Below are 14,385 nucleotides of genomic sequence, written 5' to 3'. Positions count from 1 at the left end.
TGCCCTCTCGCCTTGAAATAGTCTCAGGTGGTACTGTGATCAAGGCACAAAGCTGTGCTAAACAGCATCACTGATTTACTTTTCCAATTAAAACCAACAAATACAGATTTAAAGCTAGTTTAAAAAGATATGAGGTTTGGAGGGTTTTTTTGTGGTGTTTTCTTTTTTGCTGTTTTGTTTTGCTTGGAGACCCTGATCCAGTGGGAGGTTGGAGCTGGACGATCTTGAAGGTCCCTTCCAACCCAAACTATGTTATGATCTTTAGCAGCAGATGTTACACTTGCTTGCTGTATCTAAAACAACTCAGCACCTAGCAGACACCTTCCCACTGGCTCAGGCTGCCCAATGCCCATCCAACCTGGCCTTGAACACCTCCAGGGATGGGGCAGCCACAACTTCCCTGGGCAAACTGTTCCAGGGCCTCCCCACTCTCATCATGAATAAGTTCCTCCCCATGTGTAGTCTAAATCTGCCCCATCTCCAGTTTATAACCCATTGCCCCCCATGCTATTACCCCAAGCCTTTGTAAACAGTCCCTCCCCAGCTTTCTTGTAGTCCCTTCAGGTGCTGGAAAGAAAATGGAGAAGTCAAGGAAATCCTTGAATTATCTGTACTTTATGCATCAGCAACTGAAGGATTTTAGAGCATTGTCAATGCTTGTTTTGAGTTAAGGAAGAAAATCTTCATCTGTGCATACTGCACAGCTATGCATAAAGCTTAAAAGTATGAATTCAACTAACTCACGATGCGCCAACTGGATTGCAAACAGACATGATATGGTAGGACACCGCATGCACAGATTGTCTATAATAATAATAAAACCCCATAAAACACTGTATGATATTCTTTGAGGTTCTTTCTCGAAAATCTTTAAACTGAATATTTATATTTGAAAAGGCAAAGCCAAAAAAGCTGAACCAGTATTCACAGAGCAGAAAAACAACAGATACTACGAAAAAATGAGCTATGAAATCAGTATGGCAATGAGAAAATATGTAAATGTATTTCCAGTGTATGTTCATTAAAATCTGTTGTCATTTAAAAATGACACAGGATAATTCATCCTACTTCATAGAGAGAGAGTTCGCGAAATATAAATCATGAGTATTCTTAATAACTACTTTCATTGAACTAGAGAAATGTATTTGAAAGCACAGGTGTGAGATAACCTCCCTCTGTCTGACCTTTTCAGATAAAATGAAGTTGTTATTCACCAATAATGACAGAAATTAAATCCTCTGCTTGTCATGTAATAAAATTATTTAATAAAATACGTTTTAATACAATATTGCAATAAAAATTTCTTTTCTAGTTCAGTCTTTCTTTTGCATTTTCCAATTAATTAAAATGTCAGATACACAGCAAGGCACAGCTCCAGTGTAGCTTGACTGAGTTATGTCAGTACCAATGGACACAAGTCTGCACAGAGCTCACAAAGACATACTCAGTGTGCACAAAGACAATGCCATAAGATCAAATTCTGGTCTTCTTTCGGTCAAATACAGAGAAAATCCAGCTAGAGTTGATACCAGCTTCCCTCCACGCACAAAACTGAGCAGCCTATGGATATTTAACATGTAGCAATTAAAGCTTGAAGGTGCATTCTGACAAACTAGACTTACAGGATCGTTCTCAGCCATTTCAGAGAGGCACAGGAAGAGACTGCAAGTCTCCAGGAAGGTTTAAATCAGATTTTTTGTAAGCCCCTATTTTGTTGAATCCGAGGCTTAGGAATTACAACTCTATACCTTTTCAAACAAAGCCAGAACTAAAACAAAAACAAACCCTAGGTCAAATCTTCTTCACATGAGTAGTTCCGCTGCTCAATGGAATTACTCATGTAAGCAAGGCAAACCGCTTTCAGCTTGCTGCCAGTCGTGGTGCTACTCACGCGGTCCGGACACAGACACAATAGGTCACGCTGCAAACCCATTAGAAAGCTGCTAATTTAAGAGATTTCACATGTTAATATTTGTATTACACAATTTTAAAAGTTCTTCCTAGTAACAGATCAAACATTTATTACCAAATTGGCATCAAACCGATGTTGCCGTCCATACATGGGATTTTGTTATTCTTTGCGCAACAAAAAAAAAATGTTTTAGTTGAAAATCACAGAATCATAGAATAGTTTGGATTGGAAGGGACCTTAAAGCCCATCCAGTTCCACCCCCTGCCATGGGCAGGGACACCTCCCACTGGATCAGGCTGCTCAAGGTCCATCCAACCTGGCCTGGAACACCTCCAGGGATGGGGCAGCCACCACTGCTCTGGGCAACTTGTTCCAGTGCCTCACCACTCTCACGGTGAAGAAATTCCTCCTTATTTCCAGTCTAAATCTGCCCCTCTCCAGTTTACAGCCATTTCTTAGTTTAAATTCTTAGTTTCATTCTGTTAATAAAAGAATACCATACGTGCTCTGTGCCTCAGCTTTGAAATCACACTTATATGGTATCATCAACTCATCAAATGATAGCAAGTTCTGCCCTGGGTCTTAAAAGGACAGACTATTTGAAATTTAAAACCCGCATAAAACTAAACAGTTAAAAAACAGGGAGATCTTTACTCTTTTTGTGATGGATTTTGACAAGAGCAGCTGCCTCTCTCCACCCCGACAGTCCAGTCAGCCTACAGCCTGAATAAACCGACCACAGAACAGCGGCAAAATGTTTTACTGAGTTTTTTGAATAGGTAAATTTTGTTACAAAACTATTAATACACAGCCCTAAGGATGTGAACGTGAGTTACTGCAGCTTGAGGTGATTTACAAAGGAATTTCACAGTGCTACTCACTTCATACATGATTGTGTTCAGGTTCTGCTGACCAGAGCTCTGCTTGTTTTTTCCACTCTCTTTGCGCTGCTGCTTAAGATCAGTGAGTAACTGGAACACCTATGGGAGGTAAAAACCAAGTGGTTTAGATAATTTGAGAGAGTTTTACCTCAAAATATTACAACAGTAAAACCTGAATGAACAACACTAAGTCTTATCAGCCAAACAGTGACAGAAAGCACTGCTGCTTTGGTAAACGCACCAGCAACTGAAATGGAAAATGGGTTTGACACCAAAATGATGATGAAGAAGTGTTGAAACGGCTTTGTTTTCAAAAAACGTGACTGTTTTAAACAGTTTTTCAGCACTTGTTAAATAAGAGCCCCAAAGGGGAAGCAGCCAGGACGGATCTGTCCTACTGGTTTATCTTCTCTCACATTTTGAACACGGTTGGGTCATGCACTTCTTTCCTGGCACAGAGCTCCCACTGAAACCTAAGTGATGCTTAAAGCCAAATGTCACACAAGTTTATGGCCCTACTGGATTTGTTGTGACAGATACACCTATAATATTTACATGGATATATATCTTGGTTTCTAGAGATGCAATTTTACATTATCTGTAAAATGAAGCAAACTACAGCTGTCACACTGCCAGGAACCAACTAAATAAAGGCTTGACCTACAGGTGCTCCTGAGATTAGCGATCCGATTGTAAATTCCAGTGGAGTTATTCATAACAGCAAATGCTACAATAACCGGTACGGTGTTATGGTCTGTTAAGCCACAAAGATTAAATTAGCTCCCTTTTTCATCACAGCAATGTAAAACAAGCAGAAGTTCTTGAAAAGAATGTAATAAATTGTCTTCACATTTACGATACAGGGAATATTAATGCAGGAGTGAGATGCAGAGAGGATGTCTGAAAGCAAGGAAAACGGTTTGATTTTTGCAAGTGTGTTTTGTCAAATCTGTTGCAACACTGCAACATCTTTACTCATTATATCGAGAGATGGTAGCATCACAATTAGACTGAAATCTCTTCAGCTATTTTGCTTCAGGCTTTATGACACTTCCAGAGCCAACCACCACAGCAAACTAACAGACCATTCTTACTGTTTATCCCTTAATTTTTAACTAGTTTAACTCAAGATTCAGTTCCACTGCTATCACAGACTGATCAAATCCATTTCAAATCCATTGAAACAGAAATATAAACATTTCTAGACAATAAGAACATTGCTAGCTACGAATCCTGCAATGACTTTATATCACATTTTCCATTAAAAGAAACGATTGCCAATCCTGATCTGAAAATCAAAGCTCAAGCTATGAACTTTCATCCAATAAATATCAGAAGAAAACGTAACCAGTGACAACAAAACACAGAAGGACAACTCCCAACTCACAGAAGAAATGTAGACATGGAACACACACCATGTTAGTCATGAAAGTTCCTTTCAAACATCACTTTCTGTGCAAAATATCACCTTGATAAAAAGAACGTAAGCTATGCCAGTCAAATTGCAACTGAAAACAGGAGCAAACAGAGAGAGATGGGCAGGTTTTTGGGAATTGGAACTCTGAAAAGCAGTGGAAAGCCATGCCCCAAAAACCTACAGCTGCAGACACTGCAAATCCCTGCCTGCAGAGGATGGAAAAGCTGCACTCATGACAACTACTGTGAAAGGGAAATGAAAAAGAACCACTCATCCTGTATGTCGTTTTCCACTTTCTTCTGCTCTTTTTCAACACGCATGGGAGTGCAGAGACAGGATGAGGGGAACATTTTTGAGCTGCAAGAGGGGAGATTGAGACAAGATCTTAGGAAGAAATGTTTTGCTGTGAGGGTGGGGAGGTCCTGGCCCACGCTGCCCAGAGCAGTGGTGGCTGCCCCATCCCTGGAGGGGTTCCAGGCCAGGTTGGATGGGGCTTGGAGCCCCTGATCCAGTGGGAGGTGTCCCTGCCCATGGCAGGGGTTGGAACTGGATGGGCTTTAAGGTCCCTTCCAATCCAAACCATTCCATGCTTCTGTGATTCACCAACAAAAAGACATAGATGAAGAAAGTTCTGACTGCAGAGCGTGAAGAATGCAACCTGCAATTCTCCCTATTCTGGACCACACCTTCAGGAGACCTCTAGATTTCATATAATGTGGCTGACACCACCACCTGAACCCCAGCAGGCACTAGTAATGAGATTCCAACAAATATCCCTGCAAATGAAGAAGGAAGCAGAGATGCTTTTACAATAAATTTCTGAAACACTTGCTATTTTCTGTACTGCAACAGTACATGTTTCTAACAAACACACACTTCAAGCTCCTTTGGCTGACACAGTACCATCTATTTCTTAAGTAAAACAGCTCTTCCCAAGCACCTCACTCAAGCTCCTCCGACAGCTGCCAGCTGGTTGCTCTGCTGTACACAGACAGATGCAGCTCACGCTAAAACACTTCAAGATTTATTTCATAATAGGATGAAACAGCTGTGCAGCTTGCAAGCTTCAGCAGTAAAACAATATAAACAAAGCCCTTGGGTTATTAAAACCAGTCAAAAAAATTATATTCCAAAAACAAAGCACCAAAATCTTTCCATTACTCGGCTGAAGTTAAACCAACAACCACTGCATTTGTTTCTACCTCACTAAAAAAATAATGTTTACTCAGGAGAGAGGAAAATCATTCAGAATTTATCTACACTAAAAACTTAAGACTTTTTTTTATTCATATGCCACTATTTATTGTTTGTTCTGACAGGGCACAGAGGATACTCCACGACACCAGACCAAGGTTAGATCATGGATTGGTTTGGGTTGGAAGTGACCTTGAAGACCACCCAGTTCCACCCCCTGCCATGGGCAGGGACACCTCCCACTGGATCAGGGGCTCCAAGCCCCATCCAACCTGGCCTTGAACACCTCCAGGGACGGGGCAGCCGTCACTGCTCTGGGCAACCTGGGCCAGGGCCTCATCACTCTCATGGTGAAGAAATTCTTCCTTATGTCTAGCCTAAATCTGCCCCTCTCCAGTTTATACCCATTGCCCCTCGTCCTATCACTACAAGCCTTTGAAAGCCCCTCTCCAGCTTTCTTGTTAGCCCCCTTGAGGTATTGGAAGGTCACTATAAGGTCTCCTTGGAGCCTTCTCTTCTCCAGGCTCTCTCAGCCTGTCCTCATATGAGAGGTGCTCCAGCCCTTGGACAATCTTTGTAGCCTCCTCTGGATAGCTACAGAGGTGTCCACATTCCCGATTTGGGATCTGATGCACCACACGTCAGCCAAAGCACCAGCAAATCCAGTGCACTTGCCCAAATACACACATGTTTAAGGATGTGGAGAAGTAAATCCTAACTAATAAGCCACCATATACAAGAGGATTCAGCAAACAAACTACACAGCAGCAGTATAAAAACACAACAAGGCTGAAGTTAAAGTCACCAACACTCAAGAGATCTTCTCCTCATCCATCTGAAAAATAGATTTATATCTGGTTTTACAGATTTGGGACCAACCAAATAACAATACACGACTCGTTACAAGTGAAAACTAGTAATACTCTAGAAAACTAGATTTTCTTTAGAAAGCTTTTTTTCTTACTAACAAATCAAATGGAGTGGGCAGAAATCACACACTCGTCTTGCTGGCTTACACCAGCGCTTTTCAGCTTCCAAGCGAGTGTACAAGTGACTGACTGGAGCTTTAAAATCAGGACACAGATAAAACTTACCTCAAAGTTACTCAGCAGTGCGGCATTTGCATCTTTTCTAAATGGAAAAAATGAAAACGATTAATTTCTGTTCCAAATGAAACCCTCTTAAATTTTTCTTTGCTGAGTTACACAGATTCTACAAGAATAGACACTTTTTACACAGTTGGTTTCTTAAAACACAATCCTCTGGAGATCTGTTTTGGTGATTGTACCACTCCCAAGCTGTTGCCACCTCTGGAAAATATTTGAAGAGTTATTACATAAATATACAGTATATTTTGCACAATTTGCCTCCAAAGTCATAACACACTCAACAGCATAATCTTTTTACTCAGGTATACAATTTACTCAACCGATTTTACAAATTAGAACCAAACTGCCTTGCCTCTTCCCTATGAAAAAAAGCCCTCCGGATTTATTTGAATAAAAACTAACAGGAAAAAATAAGATTACGTACGCTATTTATTAGTCAAGAGCATGGAAAAAGAAAATGCAGTGACTATTTTTGTACCACGTGCGTGTGTGTGTACAGATACAGATGGGGCAATGCACTCAGACAAACTGCACTGAGTAAAAAACCTTATTGTATTTATAGATTATAAGATCTTGGGGAGAAATGTTTTGCTGTGAGGGTGGGGAGGCCCTGGCCCAGGCTGCCCAGAGCAGTGGTGGCTGCCCCATCCCTGGAGGGGTTCAAGGCCAGGTTGGATGGGGCTTGGAGCCCCTGATCCAGTGGGAGGTGTTCTTGCCTATGGCAGGAGGTGGAACTGGATAGGCTTTGAGGTCCCTTCCAAACCCAAACCATTCCATGATTCCATGATTCTATGTTTACCACTTCATTTATTCTTTGACTCTTCACGTGGCTTCTCCTATAATCAGCAGAGCAAGGCTGAGACTTTCCCATTTTCCACCAGCCAAACACTCCCCCACTATCTCTGTCTGAATTAAGCACGGATCATTATCCACCACTGGCAGAGTAAATGCACTCTCTTAGAATCAAGGGCATAGATTAATCACGCCTCTCTTGCTACCAGGTATTCTTTTATATAATTATTATTTTAATTATTATGTATTATTAAAAATATTTTATATAGTCATTTTATACTTTTAAATTAAAAAAAGGAGAAAAACTGACACAGAACATCCTATATTTCCCGAACACCACATTCTGCTGAGCAGTCAGCAGCTCCAACAACAGAAAGGTTCCATACAAAAGGAAAAAAAGGCTTTTCTCAGGTCTGGGCAGCGGAAAAAAAAAGAAAACAAAGGTACAATGTATTGTTAAGCACCATCAACTGTTTGAATAGAACTGTCACGTTCAATGCATCCACAAACTTCCACAGGTTCTATCATTGTTGTTAAATGAAAAGGACCTCCTAAAATACGCTGAGATGAACTTCAACTTCCATTCCGCTGAGTCGAGTGAAACTTCAGCAAGTGAGCTCACAGCCGCATTAGTTTTCATTCATGTTTCACAAACCATATAGCTGCTGGGGTTGGGTAAATGCAATCCTTCAGAATGTTTGCATTCAGGCTCTTGCTGCAGAAATCCCTATGGATCAGAGACATTCTTTGCTAGAAATAATAATGCTATGGAAGAATTGTATAGGGAATTATTCTGCTAAATATATGAAAGGGCCATATAGAGTCAATACGTTACTATGTAAATGAGTGCAAAATCCATCTCAAGTGACATTACTTAAGACAATTGCTTCTTTTTTAATTAAAAAGCACTTCAGCATTCAGAAAAATATTTTTTATTTAAAGAGGAGATAGCAAATGAGTTGCTCTCAAATCTCCCATAATTTTAGTTGGGCTGAAATACCCAATTGATGAACTGATTAACATGAGCAGTTTCAAAAATGGTTGTAAAACTTGTTAAGTAGAAGCATGATTTTCTTCAGTCCTGAGTCTCACGGTTCAACTACCAATTCTGCATTCAGAGAACAAGAAATCATAAATAATGACTTTGAATCATAGAATCATAGAATCATAGAACGGTTTGAGGAAGGGACCTCAAAGCCCATCCAGTTCCAATCCCACCGCCCATGCTTAATTTTTATGAGATATAAGTCTTAAGCAGAAAGCAAAAAAAAACCCGTCATGTTAACACCAATGTATAAAGACTTCTCAGACTCAAGTCGGTAATATTTGCCCACATTTTAGTCCAAAGCAAAATTTTATTGAGGTCTTCTGCATGTATCAAAAAATATCTTGGTACAGGGCACCACACCTCTAAAAACATCACTGCCCTTCATGTTTTTACATCTCCTGCTTAAAATATATTGTACATTTAAACCACAAACTGCTCTAGAGTGGTTTTTTTCCCCTAGTAATAGATGCTTCCGACATGGTAAGAGCTGAGAGGTTTTCTCAGTTGCAGAGCTCTATGAAGGTGGGAGGTATAGGATTAGGAAGATTAAATTCTAAGAGCAATTCAAGTGCAAAATGACTAAATTGTTCCATTCCAATGCCAGGGACATCCACCCCCAGCTCAGGACTTCCAGCCCTCAGGTCTTCCACCTTGGATGCACCTTCCAATGGGTCAGCAGGGTGAGGGAGGTGATTCTGCCCCTCTATTCCTCTCTTGTGAGATCTCATCTGGAGTATCGTGCCCAGTTCTGGAATCCTCAACATAAAAAGGAGACGGAGCTGTTGGAACGGGTCCAGAGGAAGCTACAAAGATGATCCGAGGGCTGGAGCACCTCCCATATGAGGACAGGCTGAGAGAGTTGGGGTTGTTCAGCCTGGAGAAGAGAAGGCTCTGAGGAAACCTTATAGCAACCTTCCAGTACCTGAAAGGGGCTACAAGAAAGCTGGAGATGGACTGTTTACAAAGGCTTGGAGTGTCAGGATGAGCGGAATGGGCATAAACTGGAGAGGGGCAGATTTAGACTGGACATAAGGAAGAATTTCTTCACCATGAGAGTGGTGAGACACTGGAACAGGTTGCCCAGGGAAGCTGTGGCTGCCCCATCCCTGGAGGTGTTCCAGGCCAGGTCAGATGGGCCATGGGCAGCCTGAGCCAGTGGGAGGTGTTCCTGCCCATGGCAGAGGGTTGGAACTGGATGATCTTTAAGGTCCCTTCCAACCCAAACTATTCTATGATTCTGCTAAGAAAGGCAGCACCAGGAAAACAAGTTGGGCTGCTGAAGGTAATAAACGACAAGTGGATGTATAAGCAGCATCACGCTTACTAGTAAAGGCATCAAAAGCATCTTTCTCAGCAGGGTAAATCCTATCCTCCCTCACATGCCACAGCAACTTTGAGCCTGTGTTTGTTTCACAGCAGGTTTCAGGATACTGCAGCAAGAACAGCTCATTCCCCTGCCAGCTGCCATTCACAAGGCTAACGTCGCACAAACCCATATCTCAATGGATGTGTCCTGTTTGTTATCTGCTTTGAATTTTACATATAGAAGATCTATTGATTATATATAATAGTAAAGGAGATTTAATGATAATAAAGCATCCATGGATGACAGGAACAGCCATATCTCAGGTGACTGTGGCGGATGCTGATGGGATTCACATCTCTGTGCCCCCACCCATTAGAAATCATAGAATCATAGAATAGTCAGGGTTGGAAGGGACCTTAAAGCCCATCCAGTTCCAACCCCTCCTTCCACGGGCTGGGACAATCCACTGGCTCAGGCTGCCCAAGCCCCATCCAACCTGGCCTTGAACACCTCCAGGGATGGGGCAGCCACAACTTCCCTGGGCAACCTGGGCCAGGGCCTCATCACTCTCACGGTGAAAAAATTCTACCTTATGTCTGGTCTAAATCTGCCCCTCTCCAATTTATATCCATTGCCCCTTGTCCTATCACTACAAGTCTTTGTAAATAGCCCCTCTCCAGCTTTCTTGTAGCCCCTTCGGGTACTGGAAGGTCGCTCTAATGTCTCTTTGGAGCCTTGTCTTGATGAACAAGCCCAACTCTCTCAGCCAGTCATCGTATGGGAGGTGCTCCAGCCCTTGGATAATCTTTGTAGCCTCCTCTGGTCGCGTTCCAACAAGTCATCAGGGCCGCAAAAAACAACCACACAATGCAAAGGGTGCCATAGAATCACAGAATTGTTAAGGTTAGAAAAGAACTCCAAGATCATCCAATCCAACCATCAGCCCAATGCCACCAAGCCTGCTAAACCATGTCCTGAAGTGCTACGTGGAACCCCTCGAGACGAAGACTCCTCCACTGTCCTGGGCAGCCTCTGCCAGAGCTTCACCACTCTTTCAGTAAAGAAATTATTTCTAATATCCAATCTAACCCCTCACCCCCCCGGCGCAACATGAGGCCATAGAACTTGAGGCCTACAGGAAAGCTGAGGAGGGACTGTTTACAAAGGCTTGTAGTGATTGCACGAGGGGGAATGGGTATAAACTGGGGAGGGGCATATTTAGAGTGGACAGAAGGAGGAATTCCTTCACAATGAGAGTGGTGAGGCCCTGGCCCAGGTTGCCCAGGGAAGTTGTGGCTGCCCCATCCCTGGAAGGGTTCAAGGCCAGGTTGGATGGAGCTTAAAGCAATCTGATCCAGTGGGAGGTGTCCCTGCCAATGGCAGGGAGTGGAACTGGATGGGCTTTGAGGTCCCTTCCAACTCACTATTCTATGATTCTATGATCCTATAAGAATTTGTCTCCAACCTTCAAAATAATCAAATCCTATTGTTTTGTGCCCAAGTGATGCTAACAAGAGAAACACACACCCTGCTGTTGCTGTAAGAAGATAGCAAACCTTCTTGCCTGAGACGGCAGCCGGGGCTCAGCGTAGCCACCATGGACCAGCAGCCAGCCAAAATTTTGACTGGCCTATCACATTTGCAATTGCTGGCGTACGCCTGTTGCTTTTCTCCTTCTCCAGCATATTCATCTCCTAAAATCATGGTCTCTGACGCTCACAGGAATATCTCTCTCCCAGAAGCTGTGGCAGAGGATCCATATTTCACCACTCCCTGGGCAAAGGGACCAAGAGGAGGGCAGGGGGGATGGGGATGAAAAGCAGGATTCTGAGCCTTTTGCCCAAACAGAAGCATCAGCAAGATTTATAAAGCAAACAAAAACCCCCTTCATTTCCCATCAGAATGCCTGAACACAGGGCTGCTTCCAGGGCTGCGAGAGGCCCAGCAAGGCCCCACGCCACCAGGCAGGTCCAGACAGAGACACATACTGCAAGCAGGTCCATATAGACAGGGACACACTACAGGCTGGCAGAACCATGTGGGTATGGGAAACAAGGAATGGTTTGGTTTGGAAGGGACCTTAAAGCCCATCCAGTCCCACCCCCTGCCATGGGCAGGGACACCTCCCACTGGATGAGGGGCTCAAAGTTCCATCCAACCTGGCCTGGAACCCCTCCAGGGATGGGGCAGCCACCGCTGCTCTGGGCAACCTGAGCCAGGGCCTCCCCACCCTCACAGCAAAACATTTCTGCCCAAGATCTCATCTCAATCTCCCCTCTTGCAGCTCAAAACCATCCCCCTTGTCCTCTCCCTGCACTTTCTGATCCAGAGCCCCTCCCCAGCTTTCCTGGAGCTCCTTTCAGCACTGGAAGTGCTCTAAGCTCTCCCACAGCCTTCTCTTCTCCAGGCTGAACAACCCCAACTCTCCCACCCTGTCTTCCTACGGGAGGTGCTCCAGCCCTCAGATCATCTCTGTGGCCTCCTCCGGCCTCGCTCCAGCAGCTCCATGTCCTTCCTGTGCTGAGGGCTCCAAACAGACCCACAGACAGGCAGGCAGCCCCTATGGACGCAGACACAGGGCAGGCAGCCCCTATGGACGCAGACACAGGGCAGGCAGCCCCTATGGACGCAGACACAGGGCAGGCAGCCCCTATGGACACAGACACAGGGCAGGCAGCCCCTATGGACGCAGACACAGAGCAGGCAGCCCCTATGGACACACGCAGACACAGGGCAGGAAGTCCCTATGGACGCAGACACCCTGCAGGCGGCCCAATGCTTGTAGACACAGCACAGGCAGCCCCCACGGAGGCAGACACCCTGCAGGCAGCCCCCATGGGTGCAGACAATGTGCAGTCAGCCCCTAGGGGTGCACCACCACCACCAACCCCCCATCCCGATCCAGGCAGCTCCTGGGAACCAGCCCCCCCTCCTTACACCTCCATGTCGTCGCCCCGGGGCCGCCACAGCCCGGAGAGGCCGCGGCTGGGCCGAAGGAGGTGTCGGCAGCCTGGACGGAAACGGAAGAGGAAGGAGAAACGGGAGTTAAAAAAAAGCTAGGAAAAAAATGAAACTTCCGCTGCATTGGCCGGGAATCGAACCCGGGCCTCCCGCGTGGCAGGCGAGAATTCTACCACTGAACCACCAATGCCGCTGTGAAAACTTCGTGGCGCCCCCCAGCCCTGTAGCCACTATGGACAAAATAAACCAACGACAATTTCCTTTGCTTCAAATGCTCTGAAAGTCTCTCAAATTGTGACAGTTCACCACTGCTCATAGAATGATAGAATGCTTCGGGTTGGAAGCAACCTGGGCCAGCCACCCTCACAGCAAAAACATTTCTCCCCAAGATCTCATCTCGATCTCCCCTCTTCCAGCTCAAACCTGTTCCCCTACTCCTCTCCCCGCACCCCCTGATCCAGAGCTCCTCCCCAGCTTTCCTGGAGCCCCTTTCAGCCCTGGAAGCTGCTCTAAGGTCTCCCCACAGCCTTCTCTTCTCCAGGCTGAACAACCCCAACTCTCTCAGCCTGTCCTCATAGCAGAGGTGCTCCAGCCCTTGGATCATCTCCGTGGCCCCCTCTGGACTCACTCCAATAGCTCCATGTCCTTCCTGTGCTGTTGTGACAAGGAGAAAAAAGTATTTTTAGAGGTTCCTCAAATCCAGTCTCTAGTCTTGTATGAACAGAATCATTTTTTGAAGTACCTGTACACATCTTGCCAAGCTCATCAGCATCATGTCTTTCCCTGTCATCACTGTGATTTTCCCATTTTATTTATGCGCTATTAAATTTTCCAAGAGCCCTTTCTACCCTCAAAAAAAAATGAAGAGATGTCATTGAGTACAAATAGCTGAAAATCCTATTGGCTACAGCAAGGAAAATTGTCTGAGAGACTGGGAGACAAGGAAACATGAATTACTTAATTTTACCATTATTTCTCAGGCAAAAGTTTACATGCAAAACCAACACCAAACTCCCCAAGGAGCCACACACACACACGCAAGGAATCCAGGGAACCGAACGGAACGGGTTAGTCTTGTGCTCACAACCTTCATCTTACAACACCAGCACAAAATCCATCAGCTGCTTTTCTCTCCAGAATCAAGCCAGAAGAAATTTCATCCCTACTTTTGGGATTTTGCTTCTCCTTGGGCTGTTGCAAATCCTCAACCAATTCTGAACAATGTGAACAAACTGCAGCCCTTCAGGAGGAGTCTTCAGTGCCAGGACAGCGGCCAACAACCACCTCCCAGCTCTCCAGGAACCATTGTATATCAACATGATCTGGGCAAAGATTAAAAGCTTTTTAAAGCTGCAAAGCTTTTTCAGCCCTTTTCAACCCTAAAAAAGTTACAGTGGACGTGTGAAGCCCATCACATACAGACTGTAGTGGAGATAGGAATTAATTTATACTCTGGAATCATTTGTGATGGAATCCGAAGGAAAAAGAGCCAGGAGAAAGGTCTTCAAAGTGCAGAGCGAAAGCTGTCAGTCTGACTCAGTGGACAGGATGCAATGGATGGTGTCCTTTTTCATGCCAGGATTAACTGACCTTGTAAGTTGGCCAAAACGGGCACAGCAAATGCTCTGTGATTTCTCTGCCATGTTTCAAACCCTGCGCATGAACCTGCCTGCGGACCAGCTCCCACCAACTCTAAAGGGAAGAAAAGAAGACGGAGGACATCAACCTTCATTTGAGAATATGGTATTTCCAGACTAACAAATTT

General features: G+C 44.5%; 1 protein-coding gene and 1 non-coding gene across 3 annotated transcripts in view; both read right to left on the bottom strand.

The window, feature by feature from the left end:
- CRCP (CGRP receptor component) overlaps positions 1–12,715 on the bottom strand; it is a 34,150-nt gene extending 21,435 nt beyond the window's left edge. The window contains exons 1-3 of one of the 2 annotated variants that reach the window (XM_054084805.1): positions 12,597–12,715; positions 6,499–6,535; positions 2,794–2,892 (exon numbers count right to left, since the gene is read on the bottom strand). In XM_054084805.1, coding sequence (XP_053940780.1) covers positions 2,794–2,892; positions 6,499–6,535; positions 12,597–12,604 — 144 coding nt within the window. In that variant the 5' untranslated portion in view covers positions 12,605–12,715. The remainder of the gene's footprint in view (positions 1–2,793; positions 2,893–6,498; positions 6,536–12,596) is intronic. The other variant, XM_054084806.1, reaches the window with a different exon arrangement.
- Positions 12,716–12,739: 24 nt separating this feature from the next.
- Positions 12,740–12,810, bottom strand: TRNAG-GCC (transfer RNA glycine (anticodon GCC)). The gene has a single exon. It is a non-coding gene; the product is annotated as a tRNA-Gly (tRNA).
- Positions 12,811–14,385: the final 1,575 nt, after the last annotated feature.

This window comes from Cuculus canorus, chromosome 20 (assembly GCF_017976375.1).
Source record: "Cuculus canorus isolate bCucCan1 chromosome 20, bCucCan1.pri, whole genome shotgun sequence".
NCBI classification, from domain to species: Eukaryota; Metazoa; Chordata; class Aves; order Cuculiformes; family Cuculidae; genus Cuculus; species Cuculus canorus.
Note: the sequence above shows the minus strand (reverse complement) of the source record. Positions and strands in the feature narration are given on the sequence as shown.